Source organism: Phyllobates terribilis, unplaced genomic scaffold, assembly GCF_046119375.1.
Source record: "Phyllobates terribilis strain yellow unplaced genomic scaffold, ASM4611937v1 Scaffold_3__8_contigs__length_932513732, whole genome shotgun sequence".
NCBI lineage: Eukaryota > Metazoa > Chordata > Amphibia > Anura > Dendrobatidae > Phyllobates > Phyllobates terribilis.
Genome location: NW_027362763.1, coordinates 484597592 through 484612258, shown reverse-complemented (window position 1 = coordinate 484612258; position 14667 = coordinate 484597592). Strand labels below are relative to the sequence as shown.

At 43.6% G+C, this 14667-nt stretch overlaps 1 protein-coding gene across 2 annotated transcripts in view; it reads left to right on the top strand.

Annotated features, from left to right (window-relative positions):
* The first annotated feature begins 3863 nt into the window (after window positions 1-3863).
* ZUP1 (zinc finger containing ubiquitin peptidase 1) overlaps window positions 3864-14667 on the top strand; it is a 53019-nt gene continuing 42215 nt past the window's right edge. The window contains exons 1-3 of one of the 2 annotated variants that reach the window (XM_073675907.1): window positions 3864-4044; window positions 10622-11303; window positions 12911-13018. In XM_073675907.1, coding sequence (XP_073532008.1) covers window positions 10700-11303; window positions 12911-13018 — 712 coding nt within the window. In that variant the 5' untranslated portion in view covers window positions 3864-4044; window positions 10622-10699. The remainder of the gene's footprint in view (window positions 4045-10621; window positions 11304-12910; window positions 13019-14667) is intronic. The other variant, XM_073675909.1, reaches the window with a different exon arrangement.

Genomic DNA, 14667 nt, shown 5'->3' with positions numbered 1-14667 from the left:
GCGAAAATAAAAAATTAGGGTCTAAAGTAACATTTTTGTGAAAAAAAATAAATGTTCATTGTTTTCTTCCACATTCCAAAAAAGCCTGTGAAGCACCTGAAGGGTTAATAAACCTCTTGAATGTGGTTTTGAGCACCTTGAGGGGTGCAGTTTTAAGAATGGTGTCACTTTTGGGTATTTTCTGTAATGAAGGCTCCTCAAAGTCACTTCAAATGTGATGTGATCCCTAAAAAAATGGTTTTGTAAATTTTGTTGGAAAAATGGGAAATCGCTGGTCAACTTTTAACCCTTATAGCTTCCTAACGAAAAAAAAATTTTGGTTCCAGAATTGTGCTGATGTAAAGTAGACATGTGGGAAATGTTATTTATTAACTATTTTGTGTGACATATCTCTCTGATTTAAGGGCATGAAAATTCAAAGTTTGAAAATTGCAAAATTTTCAAAATTTTGCCAAATTTCCGTTTTTTTCACAAATAAACGCAAGTGATATCGAAGAAATGTTACCACAATCATGAAGTACAATATGTCACGAAAAAAAACAAATATTTTTTGAACCAGTGGGTCCATTTAAGCATTCCAGAGTAATTATCTCATAAAGTGAAACTGGTCAGAATTGTAGAAATCGGCCTGGTCATTAACGTGCAAACCACCCTCGGGGGTAAAGGGTTTAAGGCTACGGCCCCACTATCAGCATTTGGTCAGTATTCGGTCAGTATTTTTTCTCAGGAGTGGGAGCCAAAACCAGGAGTGGGTGATAAATGCAGAATTGGTGACTTGTTTCTATTATACCTTTTCCCTGATTGTTCCTCACCTGGTTTTGGCTCCCACTCCTGAGAAAAAATGCTGACCAAATACTGATAGTGGGGCCGTGGCCTAAAGCTTTCTATTCCGTCATTATTTTATTACACCCATATTTTTCCCCAAATTACAGACACAAATACTGAATAATTAAAAGACAAACAAAGAAAAATTATTAGACAAATTTTAATAGGAAAATCACAAAAAAAAATCTGAGCATGCTGTACTTTGGAAACATTTAAAGGGGTTGTTCAGCTTTAGGCTATAAGTCTATAGTCATTCTGACTAAAGACTTGCGAGTCCTCACACTGCATGTTATGAGGATTCTCCAGCGTCGGGAAAAGCCAGTATGCGATTTTCATTCATGTGGTCACGTGCCGACTAGACATGCGCAGCCTCACTCAATGCAAGTGTATTGAGCAAGCCCGAACAAGGCTAGTCAGAATGTGGCCAGAAGTATGCAAATCTCATACTTGTGGGCATAGCACCGACCACTCTGGGCACTGGAGAATCCTAACAGAGAGCGATGTGAGGATTCACAAGTCTGTAGTCAGATAGAGTGACTGTAGACTTGTAGACTGAGGCCGAACAACCCCTTTAAAAACAGACATTTAGAAATGAAGCAGACCCCTTGTACAATAAAAATCACATCTCACCTCACACACCAGCGCCATTACAGCCGGGTCTCCTGGTACTCACCTGAAATTGATATACCCATGCTGAAGCACACTCACTTCTTTCACATATTCATCGTTCATGTGAAGAGAGTGCTGCAGCCCAATAGCAGCTGCTGACTGGCTGCAGGGTTCAAGTGGCCTAACCATGTCATGTGGAGCCCCAGGAGAGCCAGCTCCGCTGCGGCCAATGTCACTTATTTTATAAAGGGAACTACATCCCTCCTCTCTGATTCTCCCCATAGCACAATCAAGCAGCACAACTCTCCTATCAGCCTCCTGCATTAGATAACTCTTCTTAGCTCCTGCATACGGCCTCCTGCAGTAGATCACTCCTCTCAGCCTCCTGAAGACGGCCTCCTGAAGACGATCACTCCTCTCAGCCTCCTCTATATGGCCTCCTGAAGACGATCACTCCTCTCAGCCTCCTGAAGATGATCACTCCCCTCAGCCTCCTCTATACGGTCTCCTGAAGACGATCACTCCTCTCAGCCTCCTCTATACGGCCTCCTGAAGACGATCACTCCTCTCAGCCTCCTCTATATGACCTCCTGAAGACGATCACTCCTCTCAGCCTCCTCTATATGGCCTCCTGAAGACGATCACTCCCCTCAGCCTCCTCTATACGGCCTCCTGAAGACGATCACTCCTCCCAGCCTCAAGACGATCACTCCTCTCAGCCTCCTCTATACGGCCTCCTGAAGACGATCACTCCCCTCAGCATCCTGAAGACTATCACTCCCCTCAGCCTCCTCTATACGGCCTCCTGAAGACGATCACTCCTCTCAGCCTCCTCTATACAGTCTCCTGCAGTAGATAACTCCTCTCAGCCTCCTGAAGACGATCACTCCCCTCAGCCTCCTCTATACAGCCTCTGGAAGACGATCACTCCTCTCAGCCTCCTCTATACAGCCCCCTGCAGTAGATCACTCCTCTCAGCCTCCTCTATACAGCCTCCTGAAGATGATCACTCCTCTCAGCCTCCTCTATACAGCCTCCTGAAGATGATCACTCCTCTCAGCCTCCTCTATACAGCCTCCTGAAGACGATCACTCCTCTTATACAGCCTCCTGAAGACGATCACTCCTCTCAGCCTCCTGAAGACGATCACTCCTCTTATACAGCCTCCTCTATACAGCCTCCTGAAGACGATCACTCCCCTCAGCCTCCTCTATACAGCCTCCTGAAGACGATCACTCCCCTCAGCCTCCTCTATACAGCCTCCTGAAGACGATCACTCCCCTCAGCCTCCTCTATACGGCCTCCTGAAGATGATCACTCCCCTCAGCCTCCTCTATACGGCCTCCTGAAGACGATCACTCCTCTCAGCTTCCTCTATACAGCTTCCTGCAGTAGATAAGTCCCCTCAGCCTCCTGAAGACAATCACTCCCCTCAGCCTCCTCTATACGGCCTCTTGAAGACGATCACTCCTCTCAGCCTGCTCTATACGGCCTCCTGAAGACGATCACTCCTCTCAGCCTCCTCTATACGGCCTCCTGAAGACGATCACTCCTCTCAGCCTCCTCTATACGGCCTCCTGAAGACGATCACTCCTCTCAGCCTCCTCTATACGGCCTCCTGAAGACGATCACTCCTCTCAGCCTCCTCTATACGGCCTCCTGAAGACGATCACTCCTCTCAGCCTCCTCTATACGGCCTCCTGAAGACGATCACTCCTCTCAGCCTCCTCTATACGGCCTCCTGAAGACGATCACTCCTCTCAGCCTCCTCTATATGGCCTCCTGAAGACGATCACTCCTCTCAGCCTCCTCTATACGGCCTCCTGAAGACGATCACTCCTCTCAGCCTCCTCTATACGGCCTCCTGAAGACGATCACTCCTCTCAGCCTCCTCTATACGGCCTCCTGAAGACGATCACTCCTCTCAGCCTCCTCTATACGGCCTCCTGAAGATGATCACTCCTCTCAGCCTCCTCTATTAGACCTCCTGAAGATGATCACTCCTCTCAGCCTCCTCTATTAGACCTCCTGAAGACGATCACTCCTCTCAGCCTCCTCTATTAGACCTCCTGAAGACGATCACTCCTCTCAGCCTCCTCTATACGGCCTCCTGAAGACGATCACTCCTCTCAGCCTCCTCTATACAGCTTCTTTTATAAAGCCTCCTGTAGTAGATAACCCCTTAGCCTTTGTACACAGCCTCTTGTACTCCTCTCTATTTACCAGCATACACCTGCACTGCTGCTGCTCCTTCTCAGGTACTCTGCACTGTAGTCCAGGAGGCTCCGCCCCTTTTGCTTCCATCATGGTTTCTAGCTGCCGCTCCATTCTATACACGACCACTACGTGATTTGATCAGCCAACCACACTATGGCCGCCTTGCTTAGCGAAAGTTCCGTACGGTGTCTCAGGATTCATACGTCACGTGTAGGCGTGTCGCCACGTTACTATTGCCGCGGCAGAACGTCTGGTGGAGGTTGTGTACGGAATATACGTCACTTGTAGGCGTGGTCACTACAGCTGTATTACCACAGTGTAGAGGGAAAAAGAAACTGAAAAGTGAAGGGTTTTTCTGCTGCCTTCCTTATGTGTGCACCGGTATGAACGCAGGTAACCGGCCTGGTACTGCTAGATGCTGTTCTATAATAATGTATGAGAGCCTGGACACTGCATGGCATATATATGGTGGGCTCCCGGGAATGTGTGTATTATCATGTCTGGCTTATGTTACGTTCCTAGACTTGGGGCCATCACAGGTCACTGGGACAAGACACCTGCCCTGTGGTGTCTGCCTGTTCTGTACATGCTGGATATTTGGGGATATTTATTTTTTACTTCATTGGTATTGAAGCCCCACAATACTGTCCTAACGATTCCACCACATCAAGAACGATGTGTTCGATCTATTATTGCATTTGCCCCCTTTTTCCCTCTAGCTTTTTGGGTTTTTTTTTGCCTATTTTTAATACGTTATATTTTTTCAATTTGCACCTTTTCTAATACCTTTTCTATGTGTTCTGTGTTTTTTATGATTGCCATAGTGGGCGCAGTTTGCTGTTTCCGGATGTTTTTGGCTGATTCATCAATTGTCATTAGCAATGTACTCCGGTGCCCCCTAATCACCTAGGGAGATATTGATGTAGAAATTTGTCTGGATTTTTTTGTGCTAAAAAATAGGGGGAAAAAAAAAAAAAAGTTTAGAGACAAAACGACAGAGAATGTTTTATTTTATGCTAAATTCTTGAACCACATTCACCATTTTGAAGAATTTGACATAAAAAAAGTAAAGGAATACCATGAGACAAATAAAAAGTCTTGCAACTGAGGAACCGGGCCTTGTATGTGTTTTTTGGGATGTTGCAATGGTTCAGATTTCAGTTCAGACAGTCCTTATTTACAGCACCTATCTATCGTTTTTAGTATTTTTTTATTTTACCGCTGGAATGGTGCCACTAATGTGAGTTCCCGGCCTCTAGTATTATACTCACCAGCCGCCATCTTCAGCTCTTCCCGGTGCTGCTCCGTTCATCTTCTGCAGGTTGTGACCTGCTGGATCGCTCCAGTGTTTGCTGGGTGAGGTGAAAGTCACTACTCAATGTAAGTCTATGAGAGCCAGAACATGGCTGTCATAGACTTCCACTGAGAGATTGTGACCGTTACCTGTGACTTCCGGTCAGTCACAAAATTGCAGCGCTGAAGACAGCGGCTGGTGAATAGAGGCAGGGAACATGGCTTAGTGATACCACTCCAGCACTTAAATAAAAAAATTGCTGGTACTGTGCTTTAAGTGTCATTTTGACCTCAAACGTGGGGGTTGTAAGTCCTCGCCCCACATCTTCCTTCATTCTCCTGGAACATACAGTGGTGGCCAAAAGTATTGGCACCCCTGCAATTCTGTCAGATAATACTCAGTTTCTTCCTGAAAATGATTGCAATCACAAATTCTTTGGTATTATTATCTTCATTTAATTTGCTTGCAAGGAAAAAACACAAAAGAGAATGAAGCAAAAATCAAATCATTGATCATTTCACACAAAACTCCAAAAATGGGCCAGACAAAAGTATTGGCACCCTCAGCCTAATACTTGGTTGCACAACCTTTAGCCAAAATAACTGCGAACAACCGCTTCCGGTAACCATCAATGAGTTTCTTACAATGCTCTTCTGGAATTGTAGACCATTCTTCTTTGGCAAACTGCTCCAGGTCCCTGATATTTGAAGGGTGCCTTCTCCAAACTGCCATTTTGAGATCTCTCCACAGGTGTTCTATGGGATTCAGGTCTGGACTCATTGCTGGCCACCTTAGAAGTCTCCAGTGCTTTCTCTCAAACCATTTTATAGTGCTTTTGGAAGTGTGTTTTGGGTCATTGTCCTGCTGGAAGACCCATGACCTCTGAGGGAGACCCAGCTTTCTCACACTGGGCCCTACATTATGCTGCAAAATTTGTTGGTAGTCTTCAGACTTCATAATGCCATGCACATGGTCAAGCAGTCCAGTGCCAGAGGCAGCAAAGCAACCCCAAAACGTCAGGGAACCTCCGCCATGTTTGACTGTAGGGACCGTGTTCTTTTCTTTGAATGCCTCTTTTTTGTTCCTGTACATTCTATGTTGATGCTTTTTCCCAAAAAGCTCTACTTTTGTCTCATCTGACCAGAGAACATTCTTTCAAAACGTTTTAGGCTTTCTCAGGTAAGTTTTGGCAAACTCCAGTCTGGCTTTTTTATGTCTCGGGGTAAGAAGTGGGGTCTTCCTGGGTATCCAACCATACAGTCCCTTCTCATTCAGACGCCGATGGATAGTACGGGTTGACACTGTTGTACCCTCGGACTGCAGGGCAGCTTGAACTTGTTTGGATGTTAGTCGAGGTTCTTTATCCACCATCCGCACAATCTTGCGTTGAAATCTCTCGTCAATTTTTCTTTTCCGTCCACATCTAGGGAGGTTAGCCACAGTGCCATGGGCTTTAAACTTCTTGATGACACTGCGCACGGAAGACACAGGAACATTCAGGTCTTTGGAGATGGACTTGTAGCCTTGAGATTGCTCATGCTTCCTCACAATTTGGTTTCTCAAGTCCTCAGACTGTTTTTTGGTCTTCTTTCTTTTCTCCATGCTCAATGTGGTACACACAAGGACACAGGACAGAGGTTGAGTCCACTTTAATCCATGTTAACTGGCTGCAAGTGTGATTTAGTTATTGCCAACACCTGTTAGGTGCCACAGGTAAGTTACAGGTGCTGTTAATTACACGAATTAGAGAAGCATCACATGATTTTTTTAACAGTGCCAATACTTTTGTCCACCCCCTTTTTTAGGTTTGGTGTGGAATTGTATCCAATTTGGCTTTAGGACAATTCTTTTTGTGTTTTTTCATTGAAGACAAATTAAATGAAGATAATAATACCAAAGAATTTGTGATTGCAATCCTTTTCAGGAAGAAACTGAGTATTATCTGACAGAATTGCAGGGGTGCCGATACTTTTGGCCACCACTGTACATTTTCATGAACACTGAATGTTATGGCAGAGGGTTGAAACCAGAAATGAGCAGCACCAAAGGAGTCTGAGCTCTATGCAGGCTTTTATTTTTACATTGAGGTTATCCGTTATGACATTATAGACTTCATCGATGTGATCTTCTAATATGTCATAAGGAGCTGAAGATCATGTTCATTGGAGTAGCCTTTTAGAGGGGCAGCGCAGCTAAATAAAAAGCTAATATGTACTAATATTTGTTAGCTAAGAAAGCTGCCCCAAGTCTAGATTTTAGTGCACGTCCTGGGGTCCACTCATTTCCACCTCCGCATTGACTTCAATACAATTTTAAGGGAACCAGTTATCAAGCCACCATGTTCTCCATCCTTTTAATACAATTCTAGCACCCTATAGCCTTAAAAAGTTTTGAAGTTGTGCAATGCTGCGTACTAATGTGCATCAGGCAGTCTGATGGGTGACTCCAGACTACGCTTGTCGCCCCTTATAATACTGCCTCTCCACGTCCAGCAAACTCTGCACTTGGGTCAGGCTTTGCTGAATGTGTAGAGGAAGTAGATTACTTCATCCTCGCCATGCAGAAGTGCAGAGGTGGGCACCATTCGTGGTCTGGAGACACCCATCGGACTGCTCAGTGCACATTAGATTGCAGCAACAGGCAATAGGGTGTATTAAAACGCTAGAGAACGTGGACTTGGTGGCAATGGCTTCTATAGGGACAACTGATGACAAGTTCCCTTTATAGGTTTGGTCTCCTCTACAGGAGCACACCTCTCTTCCGCCTCCTAATTTACAGCTTGTCGGCGAATGTTGTGATCTTGATTGACAATTTGGACCAGTGGCATGGATGCACCACTGGCTCATACCGTGGACTTTCCGATGTTGAAAGCAGAGTGAAAGGACTCTGACGCTGGCTGGAACCAGTTGGCAACAAACAGTAAATGATAAAACTACCCCCCCCCCATTCTTAAGAAAAGGAGGCAAAATGGTGGCATTTTCAAACTTGTTTTTGTAAGCACTTTGGACTTTTGACAATATGTGATGTTGAGAGAAGCCCTTTAAAGAAGCTTCCATATGTCATGGATATGATGATGGCTCATTTCAATAGCTAAGGCTGCCCCTTCTGTGCAGTACCCAGTAGTGACCACTAAATAATGGTACTGTTCTTCATACACTGCTTACATCTGGATGTGAATACAGCTGTTCAGTGGGGATGCTGGGTGTTGAACCTCCCCTAATATTATATTGATGACCTGTGGCTGTGAGTGATCATTTTATTTTATATTTGGGAGTTATTCTTTTTCTATAGTAGCCGCAGAGATAATTATTGTTGCAATGAGCTATGCTGTAACTGTGTGTTGTGGTGGCCTGTGAAATATGTTGGTGCGGGCTGGACAAATACCAGGAGCCAAGTAGACAATGTACCATAGAATATGCTGCTGTGGCACGTGTGTCACTTTATGTAGTAATAACTCTGGAACGCTTCAACATATCCCATTGATTTTGAAATTTGCTTTTTTTTCATGACACATTATACCTTATGATAATGGTAAATTTAGGTGGATGTGTTTTGCGTTTATTCATAAAAATATCAGAAATTTCACCAAAATTTAAAAAAATGAGCTTTTTTCAAGTTTTGAATGATTATCCCTTTAATACCAATAGTTATACCACACGAAAACAATAATTCATAACATTTTCCTCATGTTTTCTTTACATCAGCATCATTTGTAAAATGTTATTTTATTTTGTTAGCCTTTTAGAAGGTTAAGGGTATGTGCACACGATGCAGAAATGAAGCAGAAAATTTCTGCATCATTTCTGCATCTCCCTGGCAGAAAAAATGCATGCAGATTGTGTATGCGTTTTTCCTGCAGAATACATGCGGATTCACATGCGTTTCCGCATGTGGATTGACAAGCGCTTTCCAGGCGATTTTAGCATCACTTGGAAAGTGCTTGACAACTAGGTCACACTATATAAATCCATGCAACCGGCATGGATTTATATAGTGTGACCCGAGAGAATGGTAAAAATAAAAAATAAATGTATACTTTACCCTCCGATGGCCCGCGTTGTCCTGCTCAATCCGTTCACCCTCGCCGGCAACTTTGAATTGAAAGACCTGCCGACGTCAGCGTCACGTGACCTGTCACATGACTCTGACGTCAGCGCAGGTCCTTCAACTCACTGCCAAGTGCCGGGAACCAAGCAGGAGCGGTGCGCGGGCCGACAGAAGGTAAGTATACATTTATTTTTTATTTTATTCTTTTTTTACAGCTTTTTTAATGGTACCTGGGTGTGGATGAGACTCTCCTCTCCTCCACACCCGGGTACCATCCGCACAATAGAACGCGCCATAGCGCAAGTACAAATGCAGTCTTGCGGAATTGGCGCGTTCTAATGCAAGTCAATGGCGGCGAAAACGCCACGTTTACGCAAAATTAATTGTCATGCTGCGGATCTTTGAGCGCAGCGTTTACGCTGCGGAAAAATACGCATCATGGGCACAGCACATGCGGATTTCAATTGGGGAACATTGCTGCCCTTATACCATGCGTTTTTTAATGCGTTTCCGCGGCGTTTACGCAACTGCAAAAACGCCGCGGAAACTCATTAAAAACGCATCGTGTGAACTCAGCCTTAAAATTGTAGCAGTAATTTTTCATTTTTTCAAGGACATTTACAAAACTTTTTTTTTTTTTTTTTAGGACCTATTCAGTTTTGAAATAACTTTGGGGGTCCTATATATTGGAAATCTCCAAAAGTGATACCATTTTAACTCCTTCACGACATACGCCGTACATGTACTGTGCATGTCGTGTCTAGTGTTGAGCGAATTTGTTCGGCATTTCATATTCGGGTTCGTGTTCGGGGTCCCGGCTTGTTCGCGCCAATAAATCGGCTCCGCCCATGAACATCCCTGATTTGCTGCGCTGTCACGCAGATTAAAAAAACAACAAAAAAACAATTGTGAAATTGCACGTTTTTTGGTAATTTCACCGCACTTGGAATTTTCTCCCCGTTTTCTAGTACAAAATGTGGTAAAACCAATGGTGTCATTCAAAAGTACAACTCGTCCCACAAAAAAACAAGACCTTGCACTGCCATATTCCGTTACAAATAACAAAGTTATGGCTCTGGGAAGAAAGTGAGCAAAAAACGGAAAAGTGCGGCGTGAAGGGGTTAAAAACTGCACCCCGCAACATATTCAAAATTGCTTTCAGGAAGTTCATTAACCCTTCAAGTGCTTTTCAAGAATTAATGCAAAGTGACATGATCGGAATGAAAAATTTGATTTTTATCACCTAAATGTTGCTAACTTCTGAACAGGCTCCTATATCCGGCAGACTATAAGACTGTTATTTGGCCATGAATTGCCATGGCAAACACACGATCAAGATCTCAGGGTGCTGATGGGGATAAAGAAGGAGCCCCCACACTCTGTTAGCCATCTAGATGCTGTAGTCACTATTGACAGCAGAATCTAAGGGGTTCAAAGGCCATAGTCGGTGCCAACACCGATCATGGCTGATGCAGCAAGTTGTCAGCTATATTGTACAACTGACAGCTGCTGGAATGTCATCTGTCTGGGGGATTGATATTCTCTTATATTGCAGGTCAGTAAAAAGACGTATTGGTGGTAACTAAGGGGTTAATGTCATGTGTATTAACCATTACTTTCTTTTGCCAGACTCAGGAACTTACCGTTCATCCACTTGTAACTATTCGACTATTAGATTTGAGCGTGGACCTGAAGAGTAGCGCTAACATGCTGGTTTGTGACATATGCACGCAGGAGGTGTCCACAGAAGATGATATGAAGAGCCATTTGCTGGTGGCACACATGGAACTAGACCGTTGCTGTCCATTCTGTTCCATTACTGGTCTCACATATGATGACCTGAGCTATCACATTCACACGGCTCATGCAGACACTATGGAGCCATGGAGCAGTGATGAAGAACAGTCTGATGAAGTCCTGGAGGAGACAACCTGCTCCACTAGCAGCGCCAACAGTACATCAGGCCAAGAACTTAGCACGGGAAACCATAGGATGACTCCTGAAGGGGGGTGCGCAGTTCCTGCAGATGCAGAACAGAGGAACCATAAAAGACAAAGCACTGGTAAAGAAGAGGACATCCCCAGTAATGTGGCCTCTAACTGTACAATTCCAATATCAGAAGAGCCTTCACCGGGCAGTGCTATCCTTAGAGAATGCAATACTCCACCTACAGCATCTGCAGCCCACATTGCTGGCGGTGGAGAGCTTGCTGTGGAGTGCCCCTTTTGCTGTGAAACTAAAAACTCTATAGATAAACTAGAGCTACATGTAAGAACGGAGCATGCAGATCTCTTGGCATCACCCCCTAAAGGTTAGTGTTATTTTATGTACAATATTATTAGGAGATCAGCAACGTTTCATACACTCCTCTAGATGAGTGTATGAAACGTCCAATTTTTCATCCATATTCCATCCATGTCTCTCATGTATGTCCGTGTTTTCACATCCATATGGCATCCATTTTTATACATCAGCAGTAAATAAATTTTGCATCACCAAATATACACTGCTCAAAAAAATATAGGGAACACTCAAATAACACATCCTAGATCTGAACGAATGAAATATTCTTGTTGGTGGATGGAGCGAGACATGATGTCCCAGATGTACTCGGTTCAGGTCTGGGGAACGGGCGGGCCAGTCCATAGCTTCAATGCCTTCATCTTTCAGGAACTGCTGACACACTCCAGCCACATGAGGTCTGGCATTGTCCTGCATTAGGAGGAACCCAGGGCCAACCGCACCAGCATATGGTCTCACAAGGGGCCTGAGGATCTCATCTCGGTACCTAATGGCTGTCAGGCTACCTCTGGCAAGCACATGGAGGGCTATGCCACCCCACACCATTACAGACCCACTGCCAAACCGGTCATGCTGAAGGATGTTTCAGGCAGCAGATTGCTCTCCACGGCGTCTCCAGACTCTGTCACGTTTGTCACATGTGCTCAGTGTGAACCTGCTTTCATCTGTGAAGAGCACAGGGCGCCAGTGGTGACTTTGCCAATCCTGGTGTTCTGGTGTCCGACCAGTGGACGTGCCCGACTACAGGGAGTGGCCTAGTTTCATAAAAGTGTATGGAAGCAAGGCCACGCCCACTGTCTGGGAGTATGTATAACGAATACATACCCTCTGGTCCCAAATCTGAAACGGGCGAAACCTCGTAGAGCACAGTGCCTACACTGGATGATTGATAAGTCTGAGGTCACACAGAGTGACTGCAGACTTATCGATTTGGACCGGACAACCACTTTTAAAGACCCCTTTTCAATGATCTGGGCACCATGTTTTAAAAAAAACAAATGAGAAACTGGAGCAAGTTTAGGGAAGAACAGCCAGAGTTGTTCAACAACTGGTCTGCAAACAATGTCTATGAGGAATGTTTGTCTTGCAAAAGAGAAGACTGAGAGGAGACTTAATAGCTGTCTGCAAATATCTGAAGGGCTGTCACACTGTAGAGGGATCAGCTTTATTCTCATTTTGCTCAAAGAAAGACTAGAAGCAATGGGATGAAACTGAAAGGGAGAAGATACAGATTAGATATTAGAAAAAACTTTTTGACAGTGAGGATGATCAGTGAGTAGAACAGGCTGCCATGAGAGGTGGTGAGTTCTCCTTCAATGGAAGTCTTCAAACAGAGGCTGGACAGATATCTGTCTGAGATGGTTTAGTAAATCCTACATTGAGCAGGGGGTTGGGCATGATGACCCTGAAGGTCCCTTCCAACTCTCTGTTTCTATGATCAGGAGTGACCTTTCTTCTGAATTCCTGTTTAGCTGATTATCAGGCTGGGGCTTTGAGGATTCCTATGTACAGGTCTTCACTAATACTTATGATTACAGATGTGGTATTTTAAGGGCTTTTCTCACTAGTAGATTTAAAAAAAAAAAAGTCTGATTGTGAAATATTTGTTTCCTTTAGGAAGGGCCTTCCAGCAGTATGAATGCCCCATGTGTTCTCTGGTGTGTGCTAATAGTACCATTCTACAAGAACATGTGAATCTGCACTTGGAGGAAAACTATCATCCAGGTACCTGTTTTTTTCTAGCTTTATTACAAGAATTGCCATTTCCTTTCACTTGATCTTCCTAAACAGCTGCTGCACAAAAATGTGTTATGAGCAATAATTTTTCACTAAACGTAATATGTGCAAATTCAAAACCAGAATAGATATGAAAAAATGTGTATATTCAGAAGTACAATAGAACATTAACCATTTCTATTTGTGGCGCATATCTAAATGTGTTATTTGTATACAGGTAAAGAATAGCTTCAAATGTCATTTTGCTTCCTTTGTATTTAAAGCGGTGTCCAGACCTATCATTAGGATATTTTATCAACAGGGGTGTACTGTCAATAGCGGCAGACTCCTTAGCCACTATGGCCCTTATGAGCTGGGTTGTGTGGTCTCTTGTGTCACCAGCCCCCCTTCCTGTGTGGGATGTGAGATGTCAAAATCATTGAACAGATTGAGACAGAGATTGTAACCCAAGTGGAGTGGGTCGTCCCAAAGTCACAGGCTAAAAAGAAAACAGATACAACAAAAAATGTGTTGGTATTAAAATACCTTAAATGCAAATACTAAAAAAAATATTTTTATTAAATAGATTAAAAAATAACTACGGTGTATATCCAACATAGCAGACACAAAGATAAATGGTGGGTGTCCACAGTGTCCAATCACCATAATGACCTATCTATGCTTCATATGTAAATCCTGTATATAATTATACAACAACCCATTAGGATCAATAACACCATAATTGGAGGTACCAAATTGGGAACAATGCCCATTTTGGCCCCCAAAGCAACTCCATATACATACAATAGTTTATAATAAGGAGGAAAATGGAGCCTTAAACTGCTTAGAGCAATTGTCAAAATTTTATTACATGTAAAAGTTAAAATCCATTACAAAAACAACCCACATAGCAAAAATACATGAAAATGTGATAAACACACAAACACAGACCTCGGGCTGTAAGTAACCAGTGGCACCAATTAAATATATGTCATAAAAGATAGAGAGTATGCCCCAAGGGCGTTCATATAGATAGCATATATTAGTAGTGTCTTATGAGTCCATAAATCTTACCCTGAACCAGAGGGGGAAAGGTATAGTACCTAATGCAAATATTGAGACCTATCCTATAATTATTGATAGGTTCAATGGAAAACTTATATCCTTAAAAGTTGGACTCATGGACTTACCCAAAGGTTAAAGATGGATGCCAGTGGAACTCCCCCCATGATGAAGCGGTCACTTATACAAGCGAAACGTGCGTCGGGGACGTGGGGAATCTCTTCACCAGGCTGACAGTTCCACTGGCATCCATCTTTAACCTTTGGGTATGTCCATAAGACACTACTAACATATGCTATCTATAGGAACGCCCTTGGGGCATACTCTCTATTTTTTATGACATATATGTAATTGGTGCCACTGGTTACTTGCAGCCAGAGGTCTGTGTTTATCACATTTTCATGTATTTTTGCTATGTGGGTTGTTTTTGTAATGGATTTTAACTTTTACATGTAATATAATTTTGACAATTGCTCTAAGCAGTTTAAGGCTCCATTTTTCTCCTTATTATAAATCATATATATAGTAAGAAAAATTCAAGCATTACAGTGATGCTGTGGTACAGATTGGAGTGCCAGCAAATATAATTCCCTGTA